Source organism: Squalius cephalus (assembly GCF_949319135.1).
Source record: "Squalius cephalus genome assembly, chromosome: 4".
In the NCBI taxonomy this organism is placed as follows: Eukaryota; Metazoa; Chordata; class Actinopteri; order Cypriniformes; family Leuciscidae; genus Squalius; species Squalius cephalus.
In genome coordinates, this window is record NC_137125.1 from 53,894,326 (window position 1) to 53,922,036 (window position 27,711).

General features: G+C 40.4%; 1 protein-coding gene across 4 annotated transcripts; it reads left to right on the forward strand.

Moving 5' to 3' along the window:
- Positions 1–3,723: 3,723 nt before the first annotated feature.
- Positions 3,724–27,370, forward strand: arid2 (AT-rich interactive domain 2). 4 transcript variants are annotated; one of them, XM_079870270.1, is made up of 21 exons: positions 3,724–4,202; positions 4,307–4,400; positions 5,041–5,138; positions 10,443–10,576; positions 11,525–11,743; positions 11,827–11,894; positions 12,000–12,069; positions 12,188–12,450; positions 14,210–14,306; positions 14,395–14,604; positions 15,525–15,689; positions 17,997–18,072; positions 18,157–18,291; positions 18,388–18,578; positions 19,391–21,516; positions 22,465–22,631; positions 22,732–22,870; positions 23,752–23,834; positions 23,919–24,045; positions 24,125–24,216; positions 25,826–27,370. In XM_079870270.1, exons 1-21 carry the CDS (start codon positions 4,111–4,113, stop codon positions 25,935–25,937), a joined length of 4,758 nt encoding a protein of 1,585 aa, XP_079726396.1. In that variant the 5' UTR covers positions 3,724–4,110; the 3' UTR covers positions 25,938–27,370. The 4 variants fall into 4 exon arrangements, with proteins under 4 accessions (XP_079726396.1, XP_079726398.1, XP_079726395.1 ...); XM_079870272.1 differs by having other exon boundaries at positions 12,200–12,450; XM_079870269.1 differs by having other exon boundaries at positions 3,725–4,202; positions 22,462–22,631.
- The last annotated feature ends 341 nt before the right edge of the window (positions 27,371–27,711 follow it).

The window sequence follows — 27,711 nt, forward strand, 5'->3', positions numbered from 1 at the left end:
AATTCTTGTACTGGCATTGTGTACATTTCAGGATAATATTACTGTTAAATATTATTTTCCATAATTGATCTATATTCTCCTGAGACCCAGGAATAGACTCACACTCACTCTCTCTCTCTCTCTCTCTCTCTCTCTCTCTCTCTCTCTCTCTCTCTCTCTCTCTCTCTCTCTCTCTCTCTCTCTCTCTCTCTCTCTCTCTCTTTAGAGGATATTATATTTTAGCAAATTTCTCAGAGACCATACATCTCAGTTTTATGATAATATTTTGTAATTATCATTTAAATCTGACTAATTTTCAAATTGCTTGTTGTAAATAAACATCAATAGCCTACATGTCCACTGTTGAGACACCAGGACACACAGCATGCTTATCAGACACAAGTGAATAGGGAAAGAAATGATATATCAAAATTGAATATAAAAGAAATTATATATCAATATTCCTATGAAAATGTTGCCAAGTTGTTCCTCACATTATTACACTTTTGTTTTTCATGACATGTTGCCCCAAGAACACAATATGCAAATTAGATACATTGTATATCATGGGAAAAGCCATTTATGGTCATTTTACACACATATAGCATAAAGTAAAATAGTGTATCAAATCATTCTGAGAATCATCTTTATACAAAGTTTGGTTTAAAATAGCCAGAAGCCTAAAAATGTATTGGAAAACGGGAAAAAATTGTTTACATGTCTTATGGCATTTTATTTTCTTAATAACTTAGTCCTTGTGTCTTCTATAGAGGACATAGCATAAAATATGAATAAAAAATCTCCAATTGTTTTGGAGATTTTGCTCCAAAAAATGTAACGACACACACACATTTATTTATATAAACATTTATATTTAAAACTAACTTTACATAAAAATATTTCTGGTTCTCGGGAGGATCTGACTATGAGATGAACATATTTATCAATTTCATTACATTTTCTGTACATCACAATTTTAAAATCCCCTTTAAAGTGATATTGCAGTGAAATGGGTTTTACTACACCAGTAACTACACCATTCTCTTCTCTGTCATAATCTATTTCACCTCCTAAATCTATAATGCTTCCTGATATGATGAGATTATAACATATAGCATATATAATTTGTGTGAAAGTGCCGCTTCCTAGTGGCTAAAAGACTAACTACAAGCTGAGGGTTTAACTGCCTGATTTTTATATTTAAAAAAAATATTATAAATGTGCAAAAAAATTAGTTTGTATTACATAACATCATTGCGCATTTTTCTACTTGCTGTAAATGTATTTATTTAAATCAACCTTCTTTTATTTATTTTAATCTATTTATTTATTTACTTTAGTTTAATCTCATTTGTTTTACATTTTACAGTTTTTCTTATTTATTGATTGATTAGTTTTATCAAATGTATTTATTTAAATCTTTTTTTAATTATATAAAGTTTTTATTTATGAAGTTATTTAATCTAATCAAATATATTATTATTTATTTAGTATTATTTAAAATGGTATTTATTTAAATCAACTAATTGTAATCTAATGTATTAATTATTCAAATAATTTTTAAATATAACAAAATTTTAATAAATTTTAGTTAGCTTAATCTTATTTTTAAATTGTTTAGTGCTTTTATCTAAACTTTTCCACGAACCCCCAATAACTCCCTTGTTTGAAAACAAAATGTAAAAAAAAAAAATGTAATTGAGGCCAAACGCCTCAAACGTTATTAATAACGTTTTTAAATATTTTAATAACTTTATTAACACGTAATTAAAGTGTATTAATAAATGCAGCATTTTTCGATGTTTAACCGCAAGAAGGCACACTTTCCCACTTTCACTTTTCATATCCATCAACCTCGTCTTTCCCCTCAAAACCTTCATATGCTGCTTAATATCTGTTACTGTCTCAGTTTAGCAGAGACTGAGATATAATAATTCTGTTTTAGTCGTGCATCCTTCAGATGATAGACTAATACTAATACTAAACAGATTAGGTGGACAATCTGGTAGGCTACAGTGGCTTATGTCTAATAACTCCTCTGATGAAGCAGGTTTTTGAGTTTGCTGAAGTAAAGCTGCATGTAGTTCAGTCTTTTAGTCTATGCATGTCAATGTGCGATGGTTGCATGACTTTTCAAGTCTAAAAAATCATTTTAAAGAGGTTGCACTCACAAAAGAACAATTTCTAGCAGATGAAATACTGATCTGACTATGAGATGATAATGTTTATCCATTTCCATCCCATTTTGAACAGCACCATTTTAAAATATCGATATTTTTAGGTTTTCCATCGCCTTAAAAATCCAGTACATAAATGCATGGCTCGCGCAGATGTGCGTATCCAGCTGGATTACTTAACAAATACAAGTACATTATTTTAGCAGATCATAAAACATGAAAACAGATTATTAATATATAACAAATAAATGTACACAAACAATTCTAACCGATCAGAAGATTAAACAGTAAAGACTCTAGATAAAATGACTCCCTATCAAGTTTATTAAGTGTTATTTTAAATATGATACAAATCTAATCTAGTTTATTTGAGCCTTCGCTCGCGCAGTTCTCGCGCCGCGTCAAACCCAGAGCGCGCGGACATTATTCTCCACTCTGGCGCGCGACGGCACAACATATCAGCACGCGCGGCGAAACGCATCGCAAACTCGCTCAAAATATCGTTAGAAAAATAAAATTTCGCTTTTTCGCACGGTTCTTATCGTCAGCTTGACAAAATGGGGTCTTTCGCGTCGAGCTCCGCCATTTTGTGGCAGAATAACTTGCGAGAGGGGTGCGTGTAATGGTTGAATGTAGTCACCCCGTGTCGTTTATATCCGCCCGGCGGTTATCACCAGGGACCGGGAGTAAATAACTGACCATTTACTGCAACAAAGCGCAGATTGTACTACTTTAATTGCAGACACCACGATGTAACTTAAGCTAGCAGTGCGCAGTGCCAGATATGTTTTGTAACAGACTGAAATACTTTTATTTATGCTTTTCAGAAGTTCAGAAGTAATGATATATAGATAAATATATATCATGAAATATATTCATTATGAAATATATTGGATGGAATATCGCAATAAAACATTAGCGAATAAAGGACCATTCCATCCCATGTGTTCATGAGAACAAAATCATCACTTCCTGAAAAATTGGGGCAAAATATCTGTTCTGTAATAAAAAAGGAAGTTGCTGCAATGGAAGCCTAACTGTGCCATCATAAATTAACTCAGAGCGCACAGACAAAATGCAATAAATATCATGTTATCTTATTGTGTTTGGAACTATTGCGTCCTTCCATTGTAGTTTATGTGCATGAATCTTTTTATCAGATTTTTTTTTTTAAATACATTTTTGATGCACACTTTTGGAATGTACGCACATCTTAGCGTTTCCATCCAACTTTTTATTTAATGCAATATCCCAAAATTTGCATAAAAAGAGCTGGATGCAAATGGAAGTTATCATTAAAAAGTCAAAGTAATTCAGATGACACATCATGACTGAGTTTTAAATACAAATGCATTAATTTAAACTCCTTCCTCATAGCCTTATAGCCAACACTTTGCCTGACTCAAGTTTTATTATTTTTATGACGCTAGTCTAAACTGACAGTTCCCTTCCCCCCACCGACGCTCATGGCCGGTTTCCGTTTTTAACGGTTTGGAAGAGTTTCGCGACTCCCCCTTTCCTTCATCGAGCTCCGTCTATTGTTCATGAGCGGCGCTGTGGCGTTGCAATACCGACGCTTGCCTGCTGGGGGCGTCGCGGAGCCGCGCGGCCTCGGGTCTTTTTGTCTGAACTGGATCCCGCTGCCGCTTCACAGTGTGCGCGATTAAACCGGAGCCGCGTCCGTCCCGCACTGTCAAAAACCCACTCCAAACCCCTACACAAGCGCAGCCGGTACCGTTGTTTCCCCGTGCAGGCATGAGCGGCTCCGCGCTGCGGTTGGGCTGAGCTCGCTCGAGTCCGTTCGGGCTGCCGTTGGAGCGGGTTTCTCCACTCTCATCCTCCGTCATTTCTTTAACTTTTCAAAACACGCAGCCGCGCCGGACCGGAGCATGGGATCCCCGGACTCTTAGGAACCGAATCTGAGCTGGGGGTTTGACCGAATTTCAGCGAAACGATGGCGAACTCGACGGGGAAAAACCTCCCCGAGCCGCGGAGGAAAGGACAGGCTTTCCTGGACGAGCTGCGGCAGTTTCACCACAGCAGAGGGTGAGCGGGAATTTCGCGCTTATTCTAACTTGAGTGACCCGCGCCGGGCGCGTGAGGGGGTCCGGACGGATCACGGGTGTTCATTCGGTTGTTTTTCTCCACAGATCTCCGTTTAAAAAGGTTCCCGTGGTGGGTGGGAAGGAGCTGGACCTGGGTGCTCTCTATGTGAGAGTGGTGTCTTTAGGGGGCTTCGCGAAGGTAAGTTCCTTACAAACACACACACACGCCAAACTCAACATTTCTCATCTCACACACACTCTTCCAGCTCAACTCCCTAGCCCGGTTCGGTGGATCTGCCTGCGGTTCTGCCGAGCATCGGCCTGTGTATGAGTATGTGTGTGTATGTGAGTGAGCGAGTGTGTGTGTGTATGTGTGTGTGTGTTGGCGCACACACACTTTCACACACTCTCACTTCAAAATTACCGGGCGGCTTTTACATCGATTAAGAGAACCGACGCTGAGGCACCGAACCCCGTCCGGACCCGCCGTGTGCATCAGCGGGTTTATGTCTCCCGTGTGGCGGAGGACTGCGAGACTGTAGGCCGCACACAGGCCTGTGTATTCCGCGTTGTAAATACACTCGCAAACCGACCTGGTCCGGTCCACTCGCGGGGGTTCGGACAGGTTCTCCCCGGAGCACGTTGTTTTTCGACAGCGGGTCTGATTTATTCATTTCACATTGGAAAGTGTAAGTTAGCCGGAGTGCTAATTGGAGTTAGCATGCACACACATACACAACACACACTATCTCTCTCTCTCTCTATCTCTCTCTTACACACACACACACGGTCCTGCATCTGAACCGAACCCCTCTCTCATCTGTCTCTTCACCCTACAGGTGTCGGACAAGAACCAGTGGACCGAACTGGGCGAGGATTTCAATTTCCCCAGGAGTTGCTCGAATGCTGCTTTTGTTTTGAAACAGTACTACCTTCGGTGAGTCTTTCTTATTCAGTTTCTCTCTCTCTCTCTGATCAACTCCGGCACATGTGCTCAATGTTTACAGGCGCTTCTCTGCTCTCGTGCTCTCAAACATGCGGCTCGGTTCCGACTCAAACGCCTGTGTTTCGGGGGATCGTGTGTTCGCGTTGCTGATTGCATTAGGGAGACTTTACACTCTTATTTATTTCGTCTTGTTGTGTTCCTACACATGCATCATTAAGTGACAAATGCACACAAAACCAGTGAGATTTATGGTTCTAAATGGACTTGTATTTGGGTCACTTCTAAGGATGCTTCTGTCACTTGCATTGGCATATAGTACTTTGTTTATGTGGTTTGAAGTTTAATTTTAATACAAGCTTCACAACATGCATGTGCTAATTCATGTGTATTTGAATAAGAAACACAAACTCATAAAGGCTTTAGGATTAGATAATTGTTGTGTTTTGCACATGATTCTCTTAAATGTCCCAATGCAACATTTCTTGTGTTTTAACATGTTGTATTTAAGTCACTTTTAAGGATGCATCTGTCACTTATAGGAGTCTTGTGTTGGAGGCACAATTGTGCTTTATGTGGTTTGAAGTTTAGTATTTTTTTTGTTTCACAATTTTCATTTGCTGATTCCCGTATTTTGAATAAGAGATTTAACTTTAATTTAGGCTTGTGTTCTACTTCTTGTTCCCAATGCAACATTGCATTACTAAACCAGCATGTCGTACTGTCATAGAGGATTCTTTTGGACTTGTATTTGGGTCACTTTTACGGATGCATCTGTCACTTGCGTTGGTTCATTGGAGGCCTTTGTTTTGGAGGCAGGGTTTTGTGGTCGGATAAGAAGTTTCTCAACATGCATGTGCTGATGTGATGATTGTTATGGATCTGTGTGTGTTCAGACTCTTAACTGTCGCTTTATAGAAGAACTTGTTTTGTGCTTTCTAGGTTATCATCTGTGTGCTTATGAATGTGGTTAATGGTTGATTCATGTGTAAACAGCCAAATATGTCACCAGCTGTTGCACATGCAGAATCTTTCTGTTCTTCTATATCTGCAGTATCAGAAGCGAGGAGCGTCTGCTGGTTTTCCACGTGCGTTTCTCTGTAGTTTAGTAGGTTATGGAGGGGGAGAGACAGACAGACTTGGCAGCAGGGAGCGTTTTGGCTGTGAGGAGACGTACACCTGCCATGCGACGGACTAAATGTAATTATCATTCTGCAAAGTCTCCAGGAGAGGTTGTTTGTGAGATGATCACAGAACGCCGAGGGATGCGAACTACATTCTCCTGTGTGTCTTTCTCATGAGGACGGAATAGTGCGTTTCATTGTCTCAGAGCTTTAACTGGTTTTTATGTGTAGCATCCAGTCATGCATAGATTTAGTTTTATAATCATAAGGTCTTAGTGCTGTAATTCCGGTAGTTTTTGAAATCCTGGAGAGGTTTGTGTCATGTTGAGGTGTATCCGTCTCTCAGGGAGTTTGAGCGCTCGGTGGAAGCGGATCTAAAGCTTTTAAGAGTTCAGACACTTATGATTGTTCAGGGGGAAATCCAATACCTGTGATGGAGAATCTTGAAACGTCAAGTGAGTGAAAATCAGTGTGGTGTTTGCAGTAGAATAAAGCATCCCTGTTTATGTGCAAGTACACATTAGTAAACACTCAACTAGTAGTGTGACTGATTTGAGCCCTGTGTTTTAAGCTGCAGGTGTTTTGATTTGATCAGGATGTTTGGATGTTTTAATTACAGATGTAGGCTAATTTACAAAGACCTTTTCCCAGAACCGTTCAAGGTTTATCTCAAAGCCGCGGAAAACCTTGGGAGCGTCCCACACACATCCAGTGAGGAAAAGTCCAGGCTATTCTGCATCCGAAGGGACTCATTTCTCTCGGATATCACTTAGTCCAATTCACTCACACCAGACGCACTGGGAAATGCTTGCTGGGTCCAAAACGGCTGTTTTTTCAAGGAATTTCATGTGCTTTTTTTTTAACAGATTGTTGTAGGACAGGTGTCTCCATTAGGAAACAGTCTAAGTCTCATCTCACATGCCGAAAAGAGGAATTGGCTTCACCGTCACAGCTGAGGAAGAGCTGGCGAGGGATTTGAACTTGGGTCTTTGGGTTCGCGGTGTGATGCTCTCTCTGCTGAACAGGAGCATGTGAAATGACTCATTTAAATGTGGCATCTGCATCCAGGCGCTCCGTCTGCCAACTAAAGAGAGGAGGGCAACTCAACAGCACATGTCAATGTCTTAGTAATTGGCAAATAGTCAATTTTAAAGCACAGGGCAGCTTTATTTTTTTATGCTCTGCATATTTGAGCGTGTGTGTTATTCGTTATACTCGTCGTTTGGTACAGACCATCTAATCATTAATTTTAGTGAATCAATTGATTCAGTTCATCTTGTTAATGAGCTGGTTTGCAAAAAGTATTGATTCATTTTGAGTCATAATTCAAGTATTCCCAGAAACATTTAGCAATACAGTTGTGTTCAATGCCGCACACGTTTTACTCCCAAACAAAGTTGTTCCTCCCAGTCAAGTGATTTATAAATGCTTTGTGAATGTGTATTTGCAGATTGAACATCACTTACTCTTAAAATTGCACACAAAAGCAGACCGAGTGTCTAAACGCATAAATAGTTTCATTCCTCTCTTCATGTGCGTGTGAACCGTCGTTGGTCTCAGATGTGTTGTGGTGGTCAGTCTGCTCTCAATTTTGTTGTTGTTTCACATAGTTAGATGGAAGTTGCATGTAAATCTGTGAAGCCTCATGCTCATCTAAAATGGAGACTTAGAACTTGTTGTAGTTTATCCATAACCTTGCAATGTTTTAGTGTTTCAGTGCCGTACTGCATATACTCAGTTTAATTCTGTTTGAGGATATATTAGTTGTACTGTTGTCTCGAGTCCTGTTTGGTTCTCTGCCAGACACAGAGCAGCTCCTGCAGGTGAAACTTGACCTTTTCCCCTGTGTCTCCGGTAGGGGGCAGTAAATCACTGTCTGGATCCGGGGCCGTGCACGTGAGCGCTGACTGAATGCCATAGTTCCTGCTCTGCCAGCTTCATTTCTCTATTTACGTGTCTGGTTTGGATAGTAGATACTGAATCAGCCTTATTACTTTTCAGGTTTGTGAATGAAAAAGAGATTTCTGAAACCAAGGCTACTCGATGAAAGTTCATTTCCAACACACCTGTTTGTAATTATCGAGTGCCACTGAAGATTTTACTTAGCTGGTTCAGGTGTATTTGATTAGGATTGGAGCTTAACTTTGCAGGAAGGTAGCAAAGATTGACTTTGAATTGTACAGAATAGGCCTGATGCTTTCAGAAGGTCCTCATTTAGTGTCTCGAGAAACATCAGCCTGTAATCAGCTGTGGGTTTGTCTGAACTCTCACATTGAGCAACCGTGCAATCATCAGCATCTGCAGTTTTTTTTTATTTTTTATTATTAATTTCTCAGTGTGTAGTTATATATTTGCAGGTGGTGAAAAACGTAACACTGATATACAAATAAAACTTGTCATTATGTACGCCGCCCCCATGTTGTTCCCAACTTGTGTGACTTTCTTCTATGGAATGTAAAAGTTATTTTGTAGAATGTTGGTTATTACCAAATCATTCTGGTTCCAATTGACTTACATTGTGTGGAACTGAAACTCTGGTTTGGTTACCAACATTCCTCCTCAAATAATCTTCTTTTGTGTTCCACAGAAAAAAATAAGTCATACAAACTCATACATGTATTAAATGACATGAGGGACATACATTTTTTAAATAAACTAACTGTTTACAGTTTAGGAAAAGTCATTTGGACTCGCTTTCTTGCGATTAGAACTGGGATTGATTGCATTGAACATCTGAAGCGTATACGCTGGAACGGCACAAAGTGAAATTGCAAAAATCATCATTTAAATCATCTAGTTTTAGTAGTATAATTAGTGAAAGTGTTTCAGATGGTTTGGCATATATTTAGTGTATGGTCCATTAATAATAGCGGGAGAGTCTGTGTAAGAGATCCAACGAATGTCTGCATTGAAAGCGCGAGTAATGCTTGAGTTTCAGTGACATATTACATTAAACTACTATATATAGTTTTGAATAAAATGTACAATGCGATTGGGGAATATTTTTGGGTTCTGATAATAATATTATTATTTTAATAAAGTAATAATAATAAGACACTTGTTTATTTTGGCGTAAAATATCGCGATAGTATCATATCGTGAATTTTGTATCCAATCGTGACATTAGTGTTTTGTTACACCCCTAATATATATGCATATCACTCAATTCACAAAAATTTGACACTTATCTTCCGATTGTCTTGAATATCAGCTATCACTAATTAAGCTCCTAATACACAGTCCTGTGTGTGTGTCCAGTGCAGTGTGTTGTTTTCTAGTGTTTATGGTGAGCAGATGTCTATTTATAGTGTTTGTATTGTAGCACGTGGGAGGCGTGTGTGTGTGTGTGTGTAAAAGTGAAAGCTCATTCAGTTGAGGGAACCACTCATGAGTCACACTCACACACGCAGAGCTGGACTGTGAATATTACTATTAGACTCACAATACAATACCATTTGATCCCTGATTCTCTGGAATAAACCACTCGTGCTTTCTGAACGCCAGACAGTCTGCAAGCTGTGTGATATGGTAAAGTGTGTGAGGGTCTGTTTGAGTCTTTTTAAAATGTGATTTATGTTTGACTTTGGCATTTGCATGTTCTCTTTGCATTTGACAGACCGATTAATCGGTCAACAACTGTACATGCTTGGCCATTCTGCCTTGTCTTTGACAAAATCTTGTCAAAAGAAATATTGTGCAAAGTTAGTTCAGTGCATCTTATTTACTATCATTAAATGCTATGCTATATATGTGGTTTTTACACTGGCAATCAGCCACTCTGCTCTCTAAATATCTTTTTAATTGGCATCAATCACTTGTACCAACAGAAACACTGTTTTTTCTCAGTCCCTGAGGCATGCAGGTTTGGAGCGATGTTTTTGTTTGTGTGGATTTTGCAGTCGGAAGTAAATGACGTTTGCACATGCCATCCTTCCAAATGCACGTCTGAGTACAGAAACCGACATCCGCTCATTTAAAACATCTTATAAAATGTATACAATACTGTTATAACCGCTTAATCTTTTTAACAGGTTCTCTCACTGGTCAGCAAATAAATGTGTCTGCTGCTGGATGTTAAAGTCTTCATGTCTCTTGAATTTCCCTCGGGATCATGAGCGCATATCTATCTGTCTGTCATTCAGTGTGTTGATGTCTTTTTCTGGTCTCTCTGCAGATATTTAGAGAAGTATGAAAAGGTGCATCACTTTGGAGAGGAAGATGAAGAGGAGCAGCCGGGGAATCCTAAACATTTGCTTCCGATTGGTGCAATACCCACGTCATACAACTACCAGCAACACACTGTATCAGGTACAGATGAGCCCTGTCTGCTTCTCTGGGGCTTTAGATTTATATACATTACATGCATACACACACACACTGTGTGTGTAAACTGGGGCTGCACCTGTGATAACTGAATGCCACAAAGGAAATAGTATTTCTTCCACAACACTCATTTCAGACAGACCGATGATATTTCCCTTTATACATGGATTGGTGTAGGTTGTAGTTTAGTTTGAATGTTTTTCTTGTTGTTCATTGTCAAATTTTCTATTCTTTGATACCCTTTGTAAATGCCATTTGCTAAGCCACTCGTACTTTGACTATGAATTAGTTTCTGTGAATATTAAAGCACAAAAAGACTATTTACGCATGAAGTTTGCATGTTCTTTCTTTGTGCGAATGAGAATCTTCACTACAACCTGCCAAAATAAAGGTTTGGTTTTACTTGAAGAAATCATGACAGAAATATATTACTATTGTACAACAGAATGTAGTTCACTTTAATTTGCCAAAAATAAAAAAAAATGAAAGGAATTTTTCAGATTTCATTTGAGAACATTTTTATAAACTTAGTTAAATTGTTAGTTTTATGCAATTATTTGATTACCATCCTTTTTTGTTTTTTAATAAATTTGTGAACAATCTGGAAAATTTTAAAATGACAACAGAATAACTGAAAAACTAAAACATTTCATAGGGCATATTTAATTATTAATGTGTTATGAATTCAATTGATTAGATATCCTTTTTGATTTCATTCAACTGACTAAACAGAATCCAGCAAAATAAACACACAAAACTGATTTTGGGGGGAAATATAAATAAATTAAAAACCTAACTTCCATATTCTGATGTAGTGAGGAGTGAAGTTTACATTTATGGTGTCTAAACAGCCTGACGGATTCACACTTGACTGAGTCTTGTTGTGTATGAATCTCTGAGAACCACCTCTTTTTTGCCTTTTCTTTTCGACAGACTATCTCCGCCAAAGCTATGGGCTGTCGACGGATTTCATCCCTCCATCCGATTACAACAAACTGGTGCTGTCTCTCCTGTCCGGTCTCCCGAACGAGGTGGACTTTGCCATTAACGTGTGCACGCTGCTGTCCAACGAGAGCAAGCATGCCATGCAGCTCGAAAAAGAGCCCAAACTCGTCACGCTGCTGCTGGCGCACGCTGGAGTCTTCGACGACTGTACGTTCGCTTCTGCGGTTACTAGAGGATTTACACTTCGGGACGGCATGCGTTTTAACATTACATGTGTGTTTGTCTTTCAGCATTAGGCAGCTTTTCAGTTGTATTTGGGACAGACTGGCGGGAGAAAACGTCACGAGACTTTGTGAGGGTAAGAATTGCATATTGGATTGCATGCTTTTTGCTTTCTATTTATTGTAACAGTATGAATTGCTCTTCCTGTGCTCTAAGCTCTCTTATTGTCCTGTCTTTGTAGTTTTGGAAAGATGTCATTGAAGACAATGAAGTCAAAGATCTCATCTCAGACAAGAGCAGCACACCCCAAAGTATGTGTGTGTTGACGTGTCGGCTACTCTTGTTTCCTTTGATGTGGTGATGGCGTAGTTTCACTTTGATTTGTCGAGATGTTTTAACCGAGCATTACTTCACACTAAGCGTGCGTAGTTGTTTTTTCAGGTGGATCGGAGACGAGGGACGTCTGCACTTCTCTCTTCCACCCGGCACGAAGCGTAGGCATCGGAGACGTCGAGGGCCAGCGGGTGTTGCAGGTGGCGATGATCCTGAGGAACTTGTCCTTCGAGGAGGCTAACATCAAACTCCTGGCAGCTAATCGCACATGTCTGCGCTTCCTCTTGCTGTGTGCGCACTGCTCCTTCATCCAGCTACGGCAGCTGGGTCTCGACACGCTCGGAAACGTCGCCGGAGAGGTCAGAGTTCACAGTCTTAAAAGATACATCCTAGTGTTGTTGTGATGACACATTTTTGTAGGCCAAACTGGAAGTTAGTTTCATGCTGGTTCCATCAACAAAAGGATTTTTTTTCATTGACTTTTGCATTATTGCAGACAATGAGCACATTTACAAATGCACTGATACAACGATAACTCCCAAAAATCAACTTATTGAATTAACCTTTTGTCCTGGTTTACGTGCAAACGAATAATCCGGCAACTCGAGTAAACGGCGTTAACAAGAGTTTAGGTGCGTCCCTATTTGCGTACTTGTGTGTGGAGGCGTTTTGTAGTATAAATAGTGCGAGTAGTGTGTTCACACTGAAAATGCCCACAAGACTTTGCACTTTAAATGTCTAGATAATGCACTTAATGTTGGACACTTCATGCACTCAACAATCGGACTCGGATCACGGATGACAAATAACTGTATAAAATTCATATACTAGATGGTTGAGTGTATGGTGCATCATGAGGGACACAACTTTTATATAGTAAAAAAATCAGGTGATTCCCTGGTAGTGATGTCAACCTAGTCATTATTGACAACCTAGTACAGTATTGCATTTTTTTTATGTGAGATGTGGTGTTAAAAAATTGAGCAGTATTTTGACTCTACACATTTTTATTTTTTGCCCACTCTGGATGAGCTGTCTAAATCCGCAGTGTCACATATTTACACATGCGCACTTCAGTAAGCCAACTGAACGCAGGTTAACACATGCCAGATGCATTAAAGGTCCCGTTCTTCGTGATCCCATGTTTCAAACTTTAGTTAGTGTGTAATGTTGTTGTTAGAGTATAAATAATATCTGTAAAATTATAAAGCTCAAAGTTCAATGCCAAGCGAGATATTTTATTTAACAGAAGTCGACTACATCGAACGGCCAGTTTGGACTAAATCCCTCTACTTCCTTCTTTAATGACGTCATTAAAACCGTTTTTTGACTAACCTCCGCCCACAGGAATGCTCCCTCAACTCTACCGAAATTCGTTTATGTACTTGCGCACTTCTTATAACTTACTGTGTTTACTCAGCTCTTACGGTGATTTTCTGAAGTAAAACTGACGCTTCATCTTTTGTGTGATGTACAATAAACTTTATTAAACTCATCAGTATATGTTTGATCATCATTCAGACAGCAGACTTGTAGGCTATTAATAAATAATGGATACATACAAGCAGATGACAAATACGTTATAATAACCGTAATTAAACTACTAAACTATACCTGTTTCATCTCTATACAGCACTCTGACTCTGTAGGCATTATTGTCCGACTCGAAATGAACACCGTTACTGAGAGTTTCTGATATTATCATCATTCCGTGAGATGAAATTGTCCTGAGAGACTGAGCGCGAGCTCATGAAGCTCCGCCCCCTGTGCCGTGCAGCAGCAGCTCATTTGCATTTAAAGGGCGCACACTAAAACAGCGCGTTTTTCTGAGCCCCAAAAAATGACAATTTAAACATGCTGTAAAAAATGATCTGTTGGGTATTTTGAGCTGAAACTTCACATACATACTCTGGGGACATCAGAGACTTATTTTACATCTTGTGAAAAGGGGCATAATACGGGACCTTTAATGAAAAAAAAACATTGACTTCAGGATGATGAAACCGGAGTTACTAAAATGCTCATTTCTAGGTTTTGGCCTACAAAAATCAGCCATGACTCTGTGGTTTTGTGGGCTGTTTGTGTCAGATCTTTAACGGTCTGTTTGTCCTTTTTCAGCTTCAGTTGGATCCAGTTGATTTCCGAACAACACATCTGATGTTTCACACCATCACGAAATGTTTGTTGTCACGGGATCGTTTTCTCAAAATGAGGGGTAAGTATCTTTTTGGGTGAGCCGTTCGTCGAGTAAAAGCTTGTGGTTTTCTGGGAAAGATGCTGAATATTTTCATTGCGTCCTGCAGCCATGGAAATCTTGGGGAACCTGAGCAAAGTGGAGGATAACGGCGTCCTGATCTGCGAGTATGTGGATCAGGAGTCGTACCGAGAAGTCATTGCCCTCCTGACGCTGCCGGACATCATGCTGGTCATCTCGGCTCTCGAGGTTTTGTACCAGCTGGCCGAGCTCGGGGAGATCACATGCTCAAAAATCTCCTCCGTGGAGAGAAGCATAGGTATGCTCCTACATCTCCTGCTTAAAATATGAGAAATGCATTCATGCATTAATAATCTATTAATTTATCAAGTTTATTTAATAATAGACATTCAAATAAATACAAACATTTAAATTGCACATTAGGCAGTTTTATATCAAATTTTTAATGATGTAATGATGTTTCTGCTCCAGTTCGTCTGTCTTTTAAATATATAAACTTGAATGGTGGCTGTAATAACTTGATTTCATGACAGGTTTATTAAAAAATACATTAAATTGTGAGGATGTCACTAAAATTAATTTGTAATAGTGCATTTATTTAGCAAAATGATCCTCTCTATAGTTGTTTTATTTTAGTTTACTGATGAGCTATGGTAATTGAATGGCTTTCCTGAGGTAAATGTAATGTAACAAGCTTTACATCTTTCTGCGGTTGAAAGACTGATTGAGGGAGTACATGATACATTTTAGTTGTACTGTTAATTTCAACATGCCTTATAATGTTCATCATGTTTTTTTCGTGCTACTAACTGCAAGTAAAGAGGAAGAAATGATTGTCTTGAAGTGAGGCGCTACAGCGATCCGTCACGCAACATTAAAGAGCATGAAAACATTTTTATTGTTTGTTTTTTGTTATAAAATTGACAAAGCTGAGCCTTTTTCAGACCAAAAGTTACAAAGCTTATTGTGATTTATTGGATGACGGGCGCTACAAATAATTTTTAGTGACTAAAAGATCAACCTTGAGATTTAAAAAAATCAATATCCAGTCATCAAAATGAGAAATTGATATTATTAACCTAGCCAGAAATGCTAAATAAACTTCCCTTTTTTGGTCTGTGATTTCAACCCTTCAAAACAGTTTCGGTTGCAGAAATGTTGGTGCATCACTAACCATGATGAGCAGTGAACTGATTAGTTTGTGTTGGTGTGTGTCAGATCTTCTAGTGCGGTTGGTGTCAGTGGACCTGCACACGTTCGGACCCGACGCCCTGACGGCAGTCAAACTCATCGAGCATCAGGCCTCCAGCTGTCAGGTCTCAGAGGTCCGACCGCAGCTCGTAGAGCACGTTCCCCCTCCTACGCAAGGCACTCCTGGCGCTGGTACGAATCATATGTTGTGATATTTCAAAAAATCTCCCAAGAAGTTTTAGTTTCTTTTTTTTTATAACCATTGGGATCAAGTAATTTACATAATGAAACATTCGACAGTAACAACACAAAAAAAGTTTGTATTTTAATAACACTGTTTTTTGTGATGAAAATGGACAAAGAAGCTGGCATGGCATCAAAAAATATACAAATATCACATTTACAGTACTGTGCAAAAGTCTTAGGCATGTTAATAAAAGACAGACTAAATCCAGAAGAACTGTGGGAACATCTCCGAGATGCTTGAAGAAACCTTCCTGCAAAGCTACCTGAAAAACTATCCGCAAGTGTACCTGGAAAAATCCGTTTTAAACGCATAGGGTCATTACACCATATATTGATTTGAATATTAACATGCCTAAGAATTTTGCACAGTACTGTACATATTAAAATCAACTAGACAGATAGTCACTAGTCATTCATCCCCTTCACTGTGTCAGATTATGCGATTTTTGCCTCCTAAATTCGTGTGTCGTGGACATGAAACATGTCAGACTACATGTTGCTTCCAACCAATCATCGCTTGCCGTCTTTAACGGCGTGCGTGATGTCATTGAGAAGGCAGAACTAGTGACTTTCGAGAGTAAACAAACAATGGCTACTGAATTGGCGTGTTAGCTTAATGCTAATTCCAGCACTGCACTTTCTTTCACCAGTTTTCACTCGGTCATGGTTGTCCCTCAAGGAAACCTCATAAAGACAGGATTATTGTTGCCATAGCTCCTCCATTGCATAATTCAACCTAGAAGCACCAGGACCATAGACCTTCTTTCAATTTGCCATGTTTGAAAGCTATGTATGGAAGAGCTTCAGTGCTCTTATTGGTCAATGTCACTAATGTGACGCAGAAGACCGGAGAAAGATTAAGCAAGCTAGTCTTTCTTTAGGGACGTTGTGATACAGACACTGAGTGGACAACGACTTGCTTTACGGGATAAAATGATCGATTCTTGCATCCCGATGCCCATTGTTGTTTACGAATCACCATGACACATGGCGTAATAATGATGTAGTGTTGATTTGAAGCGCAGCATTGTGAACTAGTGCTCTTTTTAAGTCTTAAGATAGTTTAAAGGGACACTCCACCCATTTGCATTAAGCTTTGCATTGTTAGAAACCCAGTCATACTATTGAATGGTCGTGCAACACTCTCATTTTCTCCTGAGACGGGAGAAATCCATTATTTACCTCTTACACTTCCTCCTACAATGACGCAAAAATCGTCATTTTGCATCATTGTAGGAGGAAGTGTAAGAGGGGGGGATTTCTGTTGAGACTACAAGCACTAGTTCCTCATCTTTCCCAGGGGGCGGGACCTGCTCACGCTACAGACCTATTACAGATCAGTGGGTGGGACTCCATCTAGTTTGAAGCTAAGCTAACAGGCGCTGTGGAGACAGATGTAAAGTAATGACAATAGCGGAGGAGAGTGCTCAATATGATATAGAAGAAGAGGATTTCGGAAGTCTGATGCTTGAATCAGGTGTTTGTGGCTACCTTTACAAGCCACATTATAGCGAAGAGCAGCCGAGGCAGAAGACCTGCCTGCCGCGGACGAGGAGCCCGGACTGGCTCGAGTTAGGGCGGACTGGTGGCGCCGGTGATCTCACTATGCAACTACGAACCGCTACGAACACAGAGATAGAGTCCGTCTGCGGCAAAGAATTTCAACGATGACAAATTCTCCTGGACGAAATCTCTGAATCAGACGAGGACACGGACGTTTGTGTTGAGAACTATCCTAGTTTCGCACCGCATATGTTCTGACTGAACATCCAGGTACCATGCAATAATTCACCTTTTCGAAAGAAATACAAACGAGGAGTAATGCACTAATGAGTTCGCCAACTAACTAGACATTTTGTGTGAATGTGAAATGAATTTCAAGCTCTGGTGGTAGCTAGCCTTGTAGACGGAAGAGTGATTTCTCTTATAGGCAGATATGCGCTTTCTGGATTAGTGGGAGTGGCTTGCGGAGCTGTGCAATGTGGTGCATTGTGGGAGTTGTTGTCTTTCATACAAATGCGTCCTGAAGTTATTTTTTGTCTTTCCTCGGTCACGAAGGCACCAAATTCAAAATTTATTTTACATTTCGACTACATATATGACCCACTTTAAATAAAAAACAATGTTCAAATGGGTGGAATGCCCCTTTAAAAATGTCCCACAAAAATGGGTGAGTTAGTAAATAGAGGAATACTCCTACAGTGAGCAGTAACTGTGTTAATTTACATTGTGTTTGGGGTTGTTTCGTTGCAGTGAACAGGGCACCTGTGCAGTCTACGCCTCCGCCTGGGATTGTGGAAGTAGATGGAGAGAAATTCACAAATCAGTGGTAAGACTGCATGTCTCTCGTTCTTGCACTTCTCGAATCCGTTAAATGTTCGGGTGATTAATGAATGCTCTCTGCTCTTGTTAGGCTAAATGCTCATTTCGAGGTTCATCCAGACTGTTCGGTCTCTCGCTCGGAGATGTACTCTGAATATCTGGCGACCTGCAGCAAGATGGCGCGGGGTGGTGTGCTGACATCCAACAACTTCTACAAATGCCTGAGGTGAGATTAATGGAAGTGTTGGGCAGACGGTGCTCTCCTAAATGGTATATATTGAACTCGAACAGAAAATTAACGCTGTGCTTGTGTGTTTCTCAGGACGCTGTTTCCTAATCACACGGTGAAGCGTGTTGAGGACACACGGCTGAGTGGGCAGGCTCAAATACATGTGGTTGGTGTGAGGAAGAGGTCGATTCCTCTTCCCGTCCAGCTTTATTATCAGCAGCAGGCCAGCCCTGCACCAGTTCCTAAACACGAAGCCCCCTCAGAAACCCCTCAGGCCCAGTCAGGTAGACACAGTTAACTGGATTAATTACATTTCATACTTGTCGTTTTGCAGTGGCTGGCAACAACCTGGCTTATGAATCACTGTTTTTGTGGAGCTAACACAGAATTTTGGTGCCAAAACTGTACAACATGAAAGTTTTAGAATGTTATAGTGAGTTGCTTAGCAACAGACAGCCAATCATAAACTGCCTCAGTGCTAAACTCATTAAATATTCATGGATTTTGAACAGTCAGAGAAACTTTCACACATTCTTTTCAGTGTTTTATGGAAAAACAGAATGTCAAAATGATGCCAGTGATACAGAAAGTATTATTTTTCAGACAACAATTTAAGTTTATTAACCTTGTAAATATGAAGAAGAAAAAAAGACTAACATAAGGCTTTGTGAAATCCGTTTAAATTCTTTTCCATTTTTTTTTTTTCTGGATTCTGTTTTAATAGTTTAAATTAATTTTTATAATTAAATAGGATGTGAAATCAATTCGATTCGGTTTTGATTTAATATACGAAAAATGGGTAATCAAATGACATATGCATAACTTTAACAATTGAATTAATAGTTTAAAATTAATCAAGTGAAATTTAAACAAGTACTGCACAACCGGTTCATGGTTTAAATTAAAACACGGATGAAAATTGTGTGAAAGTTATACATTAAATTCCACTTTTTATGACTGGATTCTGCAATTCGGTCTGTGTTTTCTGCATTGCTTAAATCATAGGCCCCTAGTTAACCTGATTATAAGAATGAAACAAAACCCCTACAGTGCTGAATGTGATGATAACCCAGTTGCATCTTGTTTATTCATGCAGCGCTGCCCCCTGGTGTGGGAGTGCAGCTTGTCCGGGCACCAGCACCAAGCCTTACTGCCGGCCCGGCATCACCACAGGTGGCCTTCACCATGCACGGATCATCACACGCCAACGCTCCCAGTGCTCCTGCGCCAGTCCTGACTGTTCCACGACTCCCGATGAACCCGCCAGGAATAGCAACACTTCCCCCTTGCCCTCCGGCCACCGCCCCAGTTCCCATACGACCCAATGACATTCTCAAAACAGCCATGATCCAGAGCTCCATACCAACAGCATCTGCTACACCTGCAGTTCCCAACCACAGCGGCACACCTACCCAGCAGCCCTTGCTCCATCACGCCCCTCTTACACTGATCCAGCAGGGGCCAGCGCCCCAGGGACACGTATTTACAGGTCGAGTGCAAGGAGTTTGTCCTTCATTGGCACAGCAACGCTCCCAAGACGCTGTGGTTCTTGCACCGCCTCAGTATGTGAGTGCGCCATGCACTTCTCTAATGGCAGGAGGGCAGGTTGTGACCGTTGCAGGCGTGACGGGCACTCGTGTCGCATTTCAAAACATCGCCCCCAAACCAGCACCTCAAGCTCAGTCGCCACAACCTCAACAGCAAACGCAACAGCAAAGCCTAGTCATCGTCAGTCCAAATCAACAACCCAACACCGCATTCGCCCCAGCCATTCATCAAATTGTGCTAACCAACCCCACTTCTCAGACCATCCAGTCATCTCCCTCTTCTCCGAACACACCGATCCCCAACCCTGCCCCGGCCCAGCCACACACAGTCAGCCAGATGCTGTCCGTCAAACGGCAGTTTCAGCAGGCTCCGCCCCCTCCTCCACCCCCGACCCAACCTACCTCCACAGAATCCAGTCTGATCAAACAGTTACTGCTTCCGAAACGTGGTCCTTCCACCCCCGGCGGAAAACTCATTCTCCCCGCTCCGCAAGTTCCCGCTCCGGCGAGCACCAGGGCGCCCAGTCCGCAGGTCGTATACCAGGTGACCAACAGCGGTTCGGTGCCACCTCAACCGCAGTTGAACGTGCAGCTAATGCAGAGTCCCGGTGCTGTTCCCATCTCAATACTACCAGGCCAGATCATTTCCACCTCTACTCCTGGTACACTCCTGCAGGCTGCGCCCAACAACCAAGTTACCTTCACTGTTGTGCCAAACTCTGGCTTCCCCGGCCAGGTAGCGCAGACTCCGCCCACAATCGGCCTGCAGTTGACTCCGCCTCTGCCAATCGCTGGAGCCACGCCCATTCCACCTTTCCGAGGTGACAAAATCATCTGCCAAAAGGAGGAGGAGGCCAAGGATGCCACGGGATTGCACGTGCATGAACGCAAGATCGAGGTCATGGAGAACAATTCGGTCCCCGATGGTTCGGCCAAAGCCAGCAATGGGGAATCGGCGGAGGTGGACGGACCTAAGCTGCTCAACGGGAGGAAATTCGACTCGAGTCTACCTCCATATCACTCAGGGAACAGCCAAGCAGAGGCTACACAGGCGCCGAACGGCCCCCAGGGCGGCAGCGAAGGCCCTGGAAAGCAGACGCCCTGCGACCCTAAAAAGCTAATGGTGAACGGGGTGTGTGACTTAGAGCGATCGGACGCTGGTTCCCATCCAAGCAAAAACATTCCAAATCATAAGGCTTCCAAACACATGGGGAACGGTGAGGTGTTGTCGCCTCAGAAAGCGCACGGGCTCACGGACTCTCTCACGGACACTGCCAAAGCAGAGCAGGCAGAACGCCTGGCCAACGGGCCCAGCCACGGCGCTGAGATCTCCAACGGCCCAAACTCAGAGACATTGGGCGTGAGGCAACAGCACCCACCTCATAACCACTCCCCACCTCCGCATGTTTCCGAGCCGCCTCCCGCTAACGGCACCATGGAGAGCCGGCCGCTGAAGAGACCGCTGGAGGACGGGGAACGAGGTAACTCCGGCATCCCCACGAAAATGGGTGTACGGATAGTGACCATCAGCGACCCCAACAATGCTGGCAACAGCGCCACCATGGTGGCCGTGCCGGCGGGCGCAGACCCAAGCACAGTAGCAAAAGTAGCAATAGAGAATGCAGCACAGCAGAGACCAAGTGTGCCCTCGCCGCTTCCTGAAACCAATGCTCAGGTAATGTGATTTTGTTTTAATCTGAAAACAACGTTTACCTGGCTTTATCCAATGTTCAGATCTCCTTTCTGGAAATGTATGCAAATTAGTGCATATTTCAAAATATAATATTTCAGAGAACTTGTAATGCAAAACAACTTAATGTGTCTTAATCAGCTGGTGGAAGTGTGATGATTACCCTATTCACCTGTAGTGTCTTGCCTGATCAGAAACAAGTTGGTTGATTTTAGATGCTGAGTTGATGATATGTTTTTCAACGTGGTGTTATCAAATACTCATTCGGGATATTTGGGTGAATCTCACGAAAATTGCTGTGATGGCAGTGAGATTGTTCATTTTTTTCACATTGCAGAAATGAGAACTTGCAGGGGCAATGAGGTCATCATGCAAAAACATTTTGCATTGAACATGAACATGAACTTGCAAAAAACCTAAATGGGCTTCATTTTCTGCATGCAAAATGTAGTGTAGCTATTTTTCTGTTTTTGGACTGACATGTGACCTTTTTTGCCCTTGTATTCTTTTCTTTTTTTCTTGCTCTTAATGTATAAATCCTGTCCAATACTTAAACTTGCATCATCATGAATTTTTATTAGCAACGTTTCTAGCAACGGGATTACAAATCATGCAAAACTATCAGCAAATTTCAAATCACCGGTTACATTTGATTAAAAAGAAAAAGCTTAATTCTACATCCAAAAGAAGTGCCCAGTTTGAGTGGATTTATACATCTCGAGTTTATATTGGATTTTTATCTGACGCACGCATGAATAATTCAGACGTGCGAGGCACTATATTTTCTGTTTCTTGCACTTCACGCAAAGTAAAACATGCAAATTTATACCGTGCTTGTCTATTATTATTATTGTTATAACTATGTTCCATAGTTGATGTTTTCAGACTGCATAATCAATTTTAACCTTAAGCCTTCTACTCGCTGTACAGCAGCCTGTGTCAGTTCAGACTCCGCCTCCAGTGGATCAGGCTTCACCGGGAGCCAATCAGAGTTCTCCAGCACCGGGAGCCAATCAGAGTTCTCCAGCACCCGCCCTCTCTCCAGAGCAAGCACGCAAACCTGGACAGAACTTTAAATGTCTGTGGCAAGCATGCAAACGGTAGGAAAATGTGTGATGTGCTTTGTTGTAGAGATGCTGTTCTTGTCAGTGATGGTTAATGTGACTTTTTTTTTTTTGTCTTTACCATGATGTGTTTCAGGTGGTTTGACACGCCATCACAGGTGTTTTACCATGCAGCTACCCAACATGGCAGTAAAGACGTGTACCCAGGGCAGTGCAAATGGGAGGGCTGTGAACCTTTTCCTCGACAGAGACTATCCTTCATCACACACCTGCAGGCAAGACCCTGTCTTTCTGTTTGTATTGATGATGTGATAATGACAATCCTGTCCCTGCTTGCTAAACCACCGGTCAAAAGGGTTTTGTGTTTTTGAAATAAGCCTCTTCTGCTCACCAAGGCTGTATTTATTTGATCAAAAAGTTTTATTAGAATGTAAAACAGCAGTTTTCTATGTGAATATGTAGTAAAAGGTAACTTTTCCTGTGGACAAAGCTTTCAGCAGTTTTCAGCATCATTACTCTCACATGATCCTTCAGAAATCCTTCTAATATGATGATTTGATGCTCAAGAAACATTTCTGATTCTTATCAGTGTTAAAGTCTGATTTTTTTGTGGAAACCGTGATACACTACCATTTAAAAAATGTTGGGTAAGATTTAAAAAAAAAAAAAAAAATTATATATATATTTATTTATTTATTTATTTATTTAGCTAGCAAGGGTGCATCAAATTAATCAAAGGTGACAGTAAAGAGTTTTATAATATTACAAAAGATTTCCATTTCAAAGAACTTCCTATTTATTAAAGAATCTTGAGTTATAATAACTCTGTAATGTCAGTATTAAAATAATAATGCTGAGTTTCCACAAAAATATGAAGCAGCACAATTGTTTTCAACATTGATAATAATCAGAAATGTTTCTTGAGCAGCAAATCTGCAAATTAGAGAGATTTCTGAAGGATCTTGTCATTTTAAATGTATCATTATAAAATATACTCAAATAGAAATTGTTGTACTATTTTACAATATTGTGGTTTTCACTCTTTTTGATCAAATAAATGCAGTGTTGGTGAGCATAAAAGACAACTTTCAATAACAATTCCAAACTTTAGTCAGGTAGTGTGTGTGTGTTACTAATCGGAGAGTGTGTTTTGCAGGATAAGCACTGCTCGAGGGAAGCGCTCATAGCTGCACTCAAACTGGAGGAGCAAACACAAGGCAGCAACCCCAACACTTCCAAGTGTGTATGACTACTTTAGCTCTTTCATGCTAGCTTATGGACGTAGATGATTGTGACAGACATTTTCCCTGTGTGTGTGTGCAGGTCTCCTCCAGCGGCGGTCAGCAGTCCTCCTCCTCCCAGACCACAGAAAGCTCTCGTCAACCACCCCAGCGCAGCTCTGATGGCTTTACGTCGAGGCTCCAGGAACCTTGTGTTCAGGGACTTCACAGTGAGTACAAGCTCATGCCGACAATCAGACGTGTGGAGACTGGAGCTATAGTTGATGTGGTGGTGTTTTCTCTGTTCAGGACGATAAAGAGGGACCAATGACCAAACACATTAGACTAACTGCTGCCTTAACATTAAAGAGCATCGCCAAGTACTCGGATTGTGGACGGAAGTAAGTAAACCGTGTGCATTCTGGGGCATAAAAGCATAATCATGTATGAGTAATACTCTGTAAGATCAAAGTTTAGATTTTTTTATATATATATATATATATATATATGTATATATATATATATATGTAGACATTGTGTCAAGTACATTTTGGGTCATATTTCACACAAAAATAAAAAATAATGTTATAAGAAATTGCGTTTTGCATTAAGCCTATTTTTTGCATTTACTTGGCCTAGATAAGTGTTCTCCTAGTTCTCTTTACTGCATAGCCAAAATATATATGTAAACTGTAAAGTATCTAATTATCATTCACTTTTTAATATATAGAGAATTTTTAATTTTATATACAGTACATAATTACTACTTTGCAGACTTTTTTTAAAAATCCACATTATTTTCACGATTGATGCAAGACTTCACAATAAGGATTAATTTAACATGAGTTAGCATGAACTAACTGTCAAAAAACGGTCACACTTTCGTTTTTAGTCCATTTCTCACTATTAACTATGGCTTTTGCCTCAGTTAACTCCTAATTACTGCTTATTAATAGTTAGGATAGTTGTTTAAGTTTAGGTATTGGGTGGATTAAGGGATGTAGAATATGATCATGCAGAATAAGGCATTAATATGTGCTTTATAAGTACTAATAAACAGCCAATATCCTCGTAATATGCATGCTTTATAAGCAACTGGTTAATAGTGAGAATTGGACCCTAAACAAAAATAAGCATTTTAGTGTTAATTTATACACTTACTAATACATTATTAAAATCACAAGTTACTATCTGTTAATCATATTTATTAGACCTGACATGAACTAACAATGAACACTTTAACTAAGAATATTAAATACCATAACAAATGTTTTGCTTGTTAGTTAGTTGATGCATTAATGGATGTTAACTAATCTAAAGATACACTTTACATTAAGGTTTCACTTGTTAACATAAGTCAACTTAATAGTCAACTTAATGGACAATACTTCTACAGCATTTACTAATCATAATGTTAATCTCAACATTTACAGCTATAAACTTATAAATTAAGTTAAAAAATTTGTTAACATGAGTTAATGCACTTGAACATTTTTCTTATCCAACATTTACAATAAATGCTGAATATAAAAATATTTTGCTCATTGTTAGTTAATGCATTAACTAATGTTAACAAACGAGAACTTGTAAAGTTTTACCAATAATGTCAAAATGCAGAAAATCTTGAAAAAGTCAGTAACACTTTATTTTACAGTGTCCTTGTAACATATGTAACATGTACTTACTATAGTAATAACAGTAAATTATGCATAATTACATGCAACTAACCCTCAACCAAACCCTAATCCTATAGTAAGTACATGTAGTTGCTTAATATCACTCAGTATTTAAATATATAATTACACTGTAACAATGACACCTTAAAATAAAGTGTAACCAAATAGTCTTACTGTATTTGTATTAATGTTTATTATTAATAGTGAATATTTTCTATTTTGGTGTGAAATGTGAGTTTTGATGTTGAAGATTGCCCTGTTCCAGCATGTACATGTACTCCAGCATCATGAAGCAGACTTGATGAATGTAATGTGTGTGTGTGTTTGTGTTCAGGCTGGTGAGGCGGCATGAGAATCATCTGTGTGTGTTGGCGCTGAGCACTATGGAGGTCTCCACCACGCTCGCTAAATGCCTTTACGAACTCGCGCGCTCTCTGCAGGCCTGAGCTCGGCTCAACCCAAAAACCTTGGGAAGCAGATGAGAAGAATCCGGTCTCCCCATTCTGCTGGTCGCCAGCGTTGTTGGGTCACGGGGCGATACCTCTCGTCTCCCTAAACACCTCCCTCTCTCTCTTTCTCTCTCTCTCTCTCTCTCTCTCTCTCTCTCTCTCTCTCTCTCTCTCTCTCTCTCTCTCTCTCTCTCTCTCTCCATTCCCAGTCCCTCTCAAACTGCCACGGGTCTTCCACCAGCCACTCAGAAACCAGCGCCCATTTCACTCTTCTAACCGCCTCTTCACGCCTGGCCCAACGAGCACATTTTTATAGTCCCGATCGAGCGCCTCTGATTGGACGAGGGGGGGGGTTTGTGGGCGGGGCAAGTGGACAACGGGGCGGGGCGGCGGAGGTGTGGCTAGATTCTTTTTTCTTTGTAACTTGATAGCTTGGTTTTCTTACTTGAGCCGATTATATTTTCACTTATTTATTATTGAAATAAATACCAATATGAGTAAATGAGAAAAAAAAAAAAACGTGTAAATATTTGTGAATAGATATAAAGTTAAATCACCCTCCTTCATGCCGCTGCTGCCCACTGGTATCAGAAGCATTACGTTAGTAGATTCAGACTCACTTTTTTTATTTCCACCCCCTGGTTACTCGTCTGAGATGTGATTCTGTACTCAGCAGTGGATGAATGTACTTAAACCCTGTAAATATTCTGCGAAGGTACTGATGCTGTAAAGTTTTGGGAGGGCTGGCTGAGGGCTACAAGTTTTTCTTTGTGGAACTGTGATTTGTTTTTTTTGTTTTTTTTTTTCCTCCCCTTTTTTGTACTATTATAACTTGTAGAACTCATTTTGCTGGCTGAAAGAGTATGAAATAATATATCATATGTCATTTTGTAGAAGAGACAAAAAAACAAATATTGAAGGTATTCCCCTCAACCTGTATTCACTGTAACCGTCAGAGTACGAGCCGCCCGCCCGTACGTGATTCTTTTTGTATTTGTAAATTGGTTTAAATACATGGAGTTTTATACAGGTTTTCTCCTGTGTTCTTTGCTTTCTGTGCAGGTATGATGATATTTTCCTCCAGACCTTTTTTCTATCTTAATATAGTGTGGGATTTTATTGTACTATTTTGCGTTTTTTTTTTTTTTTTCATCCATTCTTACGACCACGCCACATTCCGGCTCCCGGACCCCAGGCTGTCCTCTCTGCTGTGTGTTGTGTAACATTTATTACTGCCTGTTGTGTTTAGCATCCCAGCGGGGTCGTGACCCCAACCCCCCCTCTCCCCCCCTCACCACCACCATTTCTGCAGTGTCTGTAGGGTGTGCGATGATACATATATCTAACAGTCTGATATAGATTGGCTTCATTTACTTTGGTGACTGTTTATAGTTTTTAAATAAAAGACTGAACATTTTTGACACACTGTTGACATGCCTTTTTTTCTTCAGACCCCCCCCCAAAAAAAAATATCATTGTTTCAGGTGTGTTTGATCTCCATGAGCTAAACTGAGCGCAGACTTTTATTATGCATATGGAGGAAAACAGGTGCCAAAAATATACTGTGCAAAAATCATGAAAAAGATGCTCTAATATGGATGTTTGATTTGCTGAAAGTGGCCGGGCAATGTTTCTCTACTGGTCCAGATCATGGATTTGTTGTAAAAGATCTCATTCATAAATACTCATTCATGTAATACATATGAAGCTGCAAGACACCAACAAATCTGACCATCGTTTTTCACAACTTTTCAAAGTGATTTGGATGAAG

Excerpts from the sequence above, each read along its gene's own strand:
- arid2 (XM_079870269.1), top strand. The coding sequence starts at position 4,111 with ATGGCGAACTCGACGGGGAAAAACCTCCCCGAGCCGCGGAGGAAAGGA. Across the intron at positions 4,401-5,040 it reads CTTTAGGGGGCTTCGCGAAG|GTGTCGGACAAGAACCAGTG; the intron begins GTAAGTTCCTTA and ends TTCACCCTACAG. Across the intron at positions 15,690-17,996 it reads GCAAGGCACTCCTGGCGCTG|TGAACAGGGCACCTGTGCAG; the intron begins GTACGAATCATA and ends GTTTCGTTGCAG.